General features: G+C 37.4%; 1 protein-coding gene across 8 annotated transcripts in view; it reads left to right on the top strand.

Moving 5' to 3' along the window:
* FUT8 (fucosyltransferase 8 (alpha (1,6) fucosyltransferase)) overlaps positions 1-9,747 on the top strand; it is a 256,928-nt gene that overhangs the window by 177,835 nt on the left and 69,346 nt on the right. For 7 of the 8 annotated variants that reach the window (XM_006760081.2, XM_015561548.1, XM_015561550.1 and 4 more), the window contains 2 exons: positions 7,470-7,585; positions 7,703-7,865. In XM_006760081.2, the coding sequence (XP_006760144.1) occupies positions 7,470-7,585; positions 7,703-7,865 (279 nt within the window). Of the gene's footprint in view, positions 1-6,445; positions 6,505-7,469; positions 7,586-7,702; positions 7,866-9,747 lie in introns of those variants that run through there. The other variant, XM_015561551.1, reaches the window with a different exon arrangement.

Genomic DNA, 9,747 nt, shown 5'->3' with positions numbered 1-9,747 from the left:
GGGAGAGGGCACCTCAGCCCAGCCTGCGCCCTCTTGCAGTCTAAGAGACCTCGGAGGATGTCTGACTGATGGCTTAGGCCCACTCCCCATGGCATTCGGACATCCTTAGTGCTGCCAGGGAAGAGGGAGAGGCTCCCGCCACCACCGCTGTGCTTGCCAACTATGAGCCCGGCTTCTGGCTGAGCAGTGCCCCCCCATGGGAGTGCACTGACCACCAGGGGGCAGCTCCTGTGTTGAGCGTCTGCCCCCTGGTGGTCAGTGCACATCATAGCAACCGGTCATTCTGCCATTCAGTCGATTTTCATATTAGCCTTTTATTATATAGGATGCCTCTGCAATTAAAGAGCATTTGTAATACATATATGAAGCCCAGAAAATAATATAATCCCATGCCTCTATTACTCATATTGAAAAAAATGTTGATATTTTGCCATATATTGCTTCAGGTTGCTGGAAAAAACACAGATACTACTCCCTTCTACAATCACATTTTTCTTCCTTCCTTCCCAGAGGTAATCACTATTTTGAGTGTTGAATACCTCATATCCACACTTTTATTCTTTCTTATGTAAGTACTAGAGGCCCGATGCACGAAATTCGTGTAAGGGGCTCGGCTCTCGCAGCCCCGACTTCATCCAGAAAATCGTCTGGAAGGATGTCTAGAAGATCGTTTGGCTGTCCGGTCTAATTAGCATATTATGCTTTTATTATTATAGATGTATGCATGAAAATATGTCTTAAATGTTTTTAAAATTTACATGAGTATATCATACTATATACATATTTATTCTTCTGTGACTTTTTTCATTCAACATTGTGGTATTCAAGCAAAATTATGTATGAGTGATACCTGTAGATACATCCATTTCTCTATTGATGAATATCTAGTTTCTCCTGTGTACATATGGTAGTTTCTTTAGGGTGATTACTTATGACACATGGCTGTCTTAATATATGTGCATCTTAAACTTTGGAGTGATTTCACAATATTTTCTAAGTAGATTGTTCTAACTTTATATCCTTACTTTTGGTATACATTATGGGCTGAATTGTGTGTGTGTGTGTATGTATGTGTGTGTATGTGTGTCCCTGCATTTATATATTGAAGCCCTCATCCCCAGTTAGAGCAGGACTTTAAAAGACGTGATTAAGTTAAAATGAGGCCATAGGGGCAAGCACTAATCCAGTCTGACGGTTGTCCTTAGAAGAGGTTATTTGAATACACAAAAGAGACATCAGGGTGTCATTGACACAGAGGAAAGGCCATGTGAGCACACAGTTCAGGGGCCATGTGCAAGCCAGAGAGAGGCTTCCTTCCAACACCTTGATTTTTGGATTTTTAACTTTCATAATGGTGGAAAAATAAGTCTGTTGTTAAACCACCCACTTTATGTTATTTTATGGTAGCTCTAGCAAGCTAATACAATATATGAGAGTTCTAGTTTCTCTATATCCTCACCAACACTCAATATCACAATTTTTTTTAAAAAAATTATGTTTTTATTGATTTTAGAGAGAGAGGAGGAAGGGAGAGGGAGAGAGATAGAAACATCAATGATGAGAGAGAAGCATTGATCAGTTGCCTCCTGCACTGGGTATCTAGCCCGCAACCTGGGCATGTGCCCTGACTGGGAATTGAACCCTGACCTCCTGGTTCATAGGTTGATGCCCAACCACTGAGCTATGCCAGTGGTTCTTAACTTTAAAAGGAATACTTATGCTTATTTGAGCAATGGAATGTGATATTTACTATGAATTTTTTATAGATACTCTTTATCAAGTTAAGGATTTTACTTACCTTCCATTCCTTGCTAAGTGTATTATAATAAATGAATTTTATCAAATGATTTTTTCTTCTGTTTTTATTGAGATTGTAATTTTATTTATTTTCTTTAATTTATTAAGGCAATAAATTTATATTAATAGCTTTTCTAATCATAAACCAACCTGGTATTATTGGAATAAAGTCTAGCTAGTCATGATGTATTTTTAAAGCATTGCTATATTTATTAATATATCACTTATGCTATTGAAAATAAGTTTTTAATTGAATTGACCTTTAATTTTCCTTTTCTTGACCTTATACTACTTCTACGTTAATCTTATACTAATTGCAGGAATGAAATTTTAGAAATTTCTCTTTTTATATTCCCTAGAAAACTTGTATCCCAGGACTATTTTATGAAAATGTATAAAACTCGATACAGTTATGCTGATCAGTACCATAAGCTGGGCTTTCAGGCTTCCCACGGTCACTGTTTGGGCTCCCAGGTCAGGCAGAGCCATTGGCCCTGAGCCACAGCAGGGCGAGGCTGCTGGCTTGGCTCTCTGCCTCAGTGGGGCTGTAGATGGGCTCCAGAGCTGGCCACAGCCTCTGGTTGGGCAGCCTAGGGAGGCAGAGGCTGAAGGCTGTGTTCAACAGTAGGTAGTGTTGCTGGCTGGGCTTTCTGTCTGGAGGGGACTATAGCATTAGCTCTGTGGCTGTCTTGGGTCCCTGGCTAGGTTTCCTTGTTAGGTTGGGCTGAGGGCTATGCTTCACTGTGGTGTAGAGCTATGGCCTTGCTTTCCTGTTTTAGCAGGCTGTAGGGTGTGCTGTGCAGCCACATGGCATCTTTGGCCACTTACTTTGGGCTGTAGGATGTGTTACATGGTTGCCTTGCATCTCAGGCCAGACTTCCTCCTTCAGTGGGGCTAGCAGCTAGACACAGCCGTGGGCAAACTACGGGCTGGATCCGGCCCGCAGAGCCGAAAGAGCGGAGGGTTCTCTTGTTCTCCCCTCCGCTCCTTCACCAGCAGCAGTGTTAACATGGCAACGTGGGGAAACACAGCGGCAGCTCCTTCTTCTGAGTCCAGTTTAAGAACCCATTGTGGCCCTCGAGTCAAAAAGTTTGCCCACCCTGGGAGGCTATGCTCTTTCAACAATACAGCCTTCTGGCTGGTGACCCAAACCAGGCAGAATTGCCAGTTAAACTCCTTATCCAGTTGGGGCCACTGGCTCAGCTATGCAAATGATCAGAGCCGCTAATTGGAATATCCTCTGAGGCCCCACCTCTGGCAGGAACAGTTTGCCAAGATCCCTGTACTTATTGTGAGCTCCTCCTCCTCTTCTATCTCTAGCTAACTTTCCCAGTTATCTCCATGAGGCATACTTAGTGGGCCTCCCAGGAATCATGCAGAATGCTAGGGAAGCTTGATGTCCAGCTTGCGCTCTCCTTTCCCACCAGAGAAACTGCAGGCCAGGGGGACCCCCTCCCTGCCGCACTGCGCTGACCTGGGGGAGGAACAATGTGGGCAAAGTGAAGCTGCTCCTTCCCTTCCTCATGCTGTTTTCCTTGGTTTTGTAGTCTAAGGGATTGCTTTAGCCTTACCCCTGTATGCCGGGATCTTTACAAAGGTATTTTGTCTATGAATAGTTGCTAGTTGCTCTTCCCCTGAGAGGGAACAACCTATTTGTCATCTATCTGACATCAGTTTCCTGGTTCAAGTTTTATCAAACTATTGTTTCATACATTGTGCCTAGATTTTCAGTTGTTTCAGGCATAATGGTAAGTATGATCTCTTATTGCATCTAGGTCAGAAGATGTTCTGTATATTTTTTGCCGTGAGTATGATTAAAAAACCAAAAAAAGCACATAATTCTCTAAATATTCACATAGAGACTTTTCTTGCAGATTGACTCTTCTAATTGGGGTTTGGAAAAAATGGTCCTATGTGTACTTTATTTTTTTTTTTACATTGAATTTTCTATTTTTTATAAATCTACAGTTTACCCATAATTGGATTAGATTATTGTATATAATAATGTAATATAAATCACTGATGCATTTATGTTTTATTGGAATCAGATTATATTTAGTACTTAATGGAACGCTGCTGAAAAAATCTTATGCTATTTTTCATGCTTGTTTTCCCTTCTTATTCCACCAATATATGAAGAAATGAGATAAAAAAGAGAACTTAGACATATCTTTCTATTGCCTGAAATTTTGTATTACTAATTTGTGTTATGGAAAAAAGGACATCCTTGTCCTGTGGCATATTGCTGCCAAAATAAATTTCCAGAGGTAATAGTTTTATTCTGTTTTAAAATTATTTCTTAAAAACCAGTCATCTAATTCAGAAAGAGAGTAAGAGCCAAGTTTTAAAAATTATATACTAGGAAATGCCTCATTTATAAATGTATACATATTTGTGCTCATAAGTTGGGTAAGTGTGCACCTAACAACTCTATTCATTTTATCATTATTCACTTTGTGTGTATAAAAATGAAGGCTTTTTAATTCAAGTTCTGTGGCCTGGGACACTCATGATTGGGACATGGTTATATTTCATGCTTCTGTTCAGTGTTAATGCATACAGTTTCATGGGAAATTATAGAATACCTTATTTACTCTGGTATATCTATAACAAGGGGTTATGTATTCTGAAGGGGTATAAGTAATTAAGAGTTAATTTGGCTTCATCTGTTATATAAAGCATATATAAATCTATATTGGAGTCTTTGCATCAGAGGACTAAGTTGACATCTGAATTGAAGTTCTTCTAATTTAAAAATTATGTTTCCTTAAAATGATTGTGATGGTTAAAATAGATATCCTAGGCATTTTGAGATTATAGCTCATCTCTAAAATGACTGAGCCCAGATACAGTAGTCCTGATAAAGTTTATTGACAGACACTGTGCTAATAGATTTTAGAAGAAAAAATAGTCATTATTTAGTCTAAACAATAATTTTGCAAAATCATAAATGTATAAATATATTTATATATATTATATATAGATAACACACACACACACACACACACACAGATTATTATGACCACTTGACATTTGTAGGCAAATTAGCTATAGTTTCACGCTGAAGTTGCTAGAGGGCCAGACCATTATAAATAGGGAAACAGGTTGTTTACCACGCCAATAGAAGTGATTTTTTTCTGACGATATGGGTAAACAACGCCTTTGAACGTGGGATATATATATCTTTTCTATACACACACAGACACACACACACACACAGATTATTATGACCACTTGACATTTGTAGGCAAATTAGCTATAGTTTCACGCTGAAGTTGCTAGAGGGCCAGACCATTATAAATAGGGAAACAGGTTGTTTACCACGCCAATAGAAGTGATTTTTTTCTGACGATATGGGTAAACAACGCCTTTGAACGTGGGATATATATATCTTTTCTATACACACACAGACACACACACACACACAGATTATTATGACCACTTGACATTTGTAGGCAAATTAGCTATAGTTTCACGCTGAAGTTGCTAGAGGGCCAGACCATTATAAATAGGGAAACAGGTTGTTTACCACGCCAATAGAAGTGATTTTTTTCTGACGATATGGGTAAACAACGCCTTTGAACGTGGGATATATATATCTTTTCTATACACACACAGACACACACACACACACAGATTATTATGACCACTTGACATTTGTAGGCAAATTAGCTATAGTTTCACGCTGAAGTTGCTAGAGGGCCAGACCATTATAAATAGGGAAACAGGTTGTTTACCACGCCAATAGAAGTGATTTTTTTCTGACGATATGGGTAAACAACGCCTTTGAACGTGGGATATATATATCTTTTCTATACACACACAGACACACACACACACACAGATTATTATGACCACTTGACATTTGTAGGCAAATTAGCTATAGTTTCACGCTGAAGTTGCTAGAGGGCCAGACCATTATAAATAGGGAAACAGGTTGTTTACCACGCCAATAGAAGTGATTTTTTTCTGACGATATGGGTAAACAACGCCTTTGAACGTGGGATATATATATCTTTTCTATACACACACAGACACACACACACACACAGATTATTATGACCACTTGACATTTGTAGGCAAATTAGCTATAGTTTCACGCTGAAGTTGCTAGAGGGCCAGACCATTATAAATAGGGAAACAGGTTGTTTACCACGACAATAGAAGTGATTTTTTTCTGAAGATATGGGTAAACAACGCCTTTGAACGTGGGATATATATATCTTTTCTATACACACACAGACACACACACACACACATATATTAGTTTCCTATTGTTGCTGTAACAGATACCACAGACTGTGATTTAAAACAATATAAATTATTCTCTTACATTTGGGGGCGGGGAGCAGAAGTCCGAAATGAGTTTCACTAGGGCAAAACCAACCTTTTTAGCAGGGCCACAGTCTCTAGAGAAACTCTAGGGGAGAATCTGTTTCTTTGCCTTTTCTAGCTTCTAAAGGTGCATTTCTTGCATTTGTTGTTCATGACCCCTTCCTCCATTTTCAATGCTAATAGCCACACTAACTTTTCCCTGTTTGTAGTAAAATCTTCATCTGTGCTCATAAATTGGGTAATTGTGCACCTCACACTTGTGATTACAACTTCATGATCCTTCCCCAGGCCTGCAGTCAGAGAATTGAGAGGATCAGCATTTCTAATACTTTGTGATAGGAACCCTTGTGATTACAATTTTGGCCAACCTAGGTAATGCAAGACTGTCTCCTCACCTGAAGATCCTTGACTTAGGTCGTACATTTAAAGTTTCTTTTGCCATGTAAAGAAGCTTTCCAGGATTAAGATGTAGATATCTTTTATGGCCCAAATGGAGGACAAAATGCTGCCAAAAGTCACATAAAACAAAACATGTTAGAAACCAGTACAGTTGGGAAAGAAGTTTTGTGGATAGATTGATAATATAAGCAAGGGATCCTGGAGTTCTTCCACTATGTTCCAAAATTTTGTATTGTTGACTGATTTTTTTTTTCTGATACAAACAAATGAGACATTAATCTTCAGTTTTTTTCTGATATATTTCATCTTCTACTCTTGTCTTGCCCTATAAAACAAATACTTAGTAATATAAGGTCATGCGTTCATGAATTGGAGCACAGATTTACACAGCTTGATATTATGCTTAATTTAGAAATAATTTACATTTGATATTTGAACGTAGACACATGTTCAGATATGTGCTTTCATATTTCTTTTAAACCTTTTCGTCACCCTCTTTTTCACCTTTGTTATTCTCAACATTAATGAAGGATTGACCACTTTGCCACTGATGGCAAAGTTTTTCTAAGCAATATTATGAGAGTTTTTTTTAGGAGAGAATTCTAAAGGTTCCTTAAGTCCTAGGAGATCTCAGAGCTAAATTATTATCATTATTATTATTTTTTTTGATGAGGGATCATGAATTTATTTACTCAATCATCTACACACCAGGTGGCTGAGCCTGGATTATTTTTTGCTGTTATTATTCAGTATCATTCCAGTGTTTACATTTTATTGTATACCTTTGGAGAGAAAATTTTACTTGGTACTTCTAATATATGGCTCAGTGACTTCTACAGTTTCCAATAAGTATGTTTTAGCATGTAACTTTGTTAAGTGTGTATTTTGTTGCATAATTTATAAGGTAGATGTTTACATTTTTCTTTCCTGAACTACAGAATACCAGAAGGCCCTGTTGATCAGGGGCCAGCTTCTGGAAGGATTCGTGCATTAGAAGAGCAGCTTGTGAAGGCCAAAGAGCAAATTGAAAATTATAAGAAACAAACTAGAAATGGTAGGTGATTATACAGTATATTTCTCTCCTCGATCTATTGATATTAGTACCAATAATTGAAAATTTTATTTCATCAAAATATTGGAAATGCTGATACTCCTAATTCTTTGACTGCAGGTCTGGGGAAGGATCATGAAATTCTGAGGAGGAGGATTGAAAATGGAGCTAAAGAGCTCTGGTTTTTTCTACAAAGTGAATTGAAGAAATTAAAGAATTTAGAAGGAAATGAACTCCAAAGACATGTGGATGAATTTCTGTCAGATTTGGGAGATCATGAAAGGTACACTTTTTACTTTACAGTTCATTTGGGCTTTAGTAAAAATTATAATCTAAGAATGGAAAGCTGGAACTTTTGGTAATTTCCCTGTTGGATGGTAAATGATGCCTACCATAGTTAGGAGTAGGAGAATACCTGAGATCTCAAAGGATAATAATTGCCAGATGTAGTTCATCAACTAAAAATATATCATGGGACGATATTATTTAAAACATATTTCTAGTCTGGCCCGTTGTGACTCAGTGGTTGAACATTGACCCATGAACAGGAGGTCAAGGTTCAATTCCTGGTCAGGGCACATTCCTGGGTTATTGGCTCAATTCCCTTTAGAGGGTGTGCAGGAGAAAACTGATCAATGATTCTCTCTCATTATTAATGTTTCTATCTCTCTTTCCTTCTCTCTTCCACTATCTGAAATAAATAAAAATATATTTAAAAAGTAAATAAATAAAACATTTTTAGAAATCTCTATACCCTAAGTAAATTCTGAAGGTAGTGGTATAAGCCAACAATACTTTGGAAATCTGTAAATTTCCTTCATATACAATCGATATTTGAAGTGGAGTCTGCAGTTTTATATTATAATATACTGGAACTCATGCTGAGCTGGCAATTACTAGTATGTTTCTAATTCAGACATTAAAAACATTAAAATAGTCTCTTTTTAGGGTTTGTAATTAAAGATGAACAGGTTTTTGATCAAAGGGATCATTCTGTTGCATTTAGTTGCTAGAAAGAAGAACCTGAAATCTGCCTAATTCTTCTGTTTGCACTTTTTTTGAAAATAATACAGTTTATTACATAGAAAAGAAAACATTTTGGTACTGGTATGTTTATGCAGAGCAAAATGTATCTGAGAATCATTATAAATACAGTGAAAACTGTCCTTAGCCCTATTATATTTATGTCTATATTCCCAGTAGGACTGTAATGGCAATTACTGTCTCATTAGTGAACAATAAATGAAAAATTGTTCTATTAACACAACCTACCACTGTGAAGAGAAAAAGAGTTACCCTATTACAATAGGATTCATATATATTAACATCATTAGCAATATTGCAGTGATTTTGAAATACTGACCTGCTCTTTTATTTAAGTGAAATTACAAATAAAATCTATCAGTTTATTTGACTCATTTTAACATTAATGAATCTACAGAAGTAAGACAGTTTGAAATCAAGGGACATTGAATTATTATTCCATTGGACAGGTCCTTTGAAATTTTTAGCCTAGTTTGCAATCAAGTAGTAGTTAGACCATTAGACCAAATGATGACTAATTCTGCCCTTAATGCTTCTCTACCTTCAAGCTAATTCTAGGTACCAAGATTCTGTTAATTGGAGCTGTGTGTTTGCATGCTTTACTTATTGCAATTTTATGGGGAAATCCAACTCCGAAGAGGATTTGAGTTGGGTAAACTGTGGTATTTAAAAGAGAATTTTGACTGTTGACTTCTGATGGAATGTTTAAAGTTTGGGTGATTTAATTAAATTACTTGAGAATCAAAGTAATTATTTAAAGAATTATTTTGTACATATATTTTGTTACCAAATGTAGAAACAGCATACAAATGAAAAACGTTAGGCCCTGGATACTTGATGTACAGTAAATCAGTGTTACATTTTTGTAAGTTGAATTATGATTCCTGACACTACCTTTTAGTATATGTTAAATAATAACATTGAATTGGATTAAACATTATAATAATACTAGGGGCCCGGTGCATGAAATTTGTGCACTGGGTGGGGGTAGGGTGGGAGGGAGTGTCCCTCAGCCCAGCCTGCCCCCCCTCACATACTGGGAGCCCTCAGGCATTGACCCTCCTCACCCTCCAATCGCAGGATCGGCCCCTTGCCCAGGCCTGATGCCTCTGCCAGAGGCG

The sequence above is a fragment of the Myotis davidii genome, unplaced genomic scaffold, assembly GCF_000327345.1.
Source record: "Myotis davidii unplaced genomic scaffold, ASM32734v1 scaffold337, whole genome shotgun sequence".
In the NCBI taxonomy this organism is placed as follows: domain Eukaryota; kingdom Metazoa; phylum Chordata; class Mammalia; order Chiroptera; family Vespertilionidae; genus Myotis; species Myotis davidii.
The sequence above is the reverse complement of the archived record's forward strand: the minus strand, read 5'-3'. Positions and strand labels throughout refer to the sequence as shown.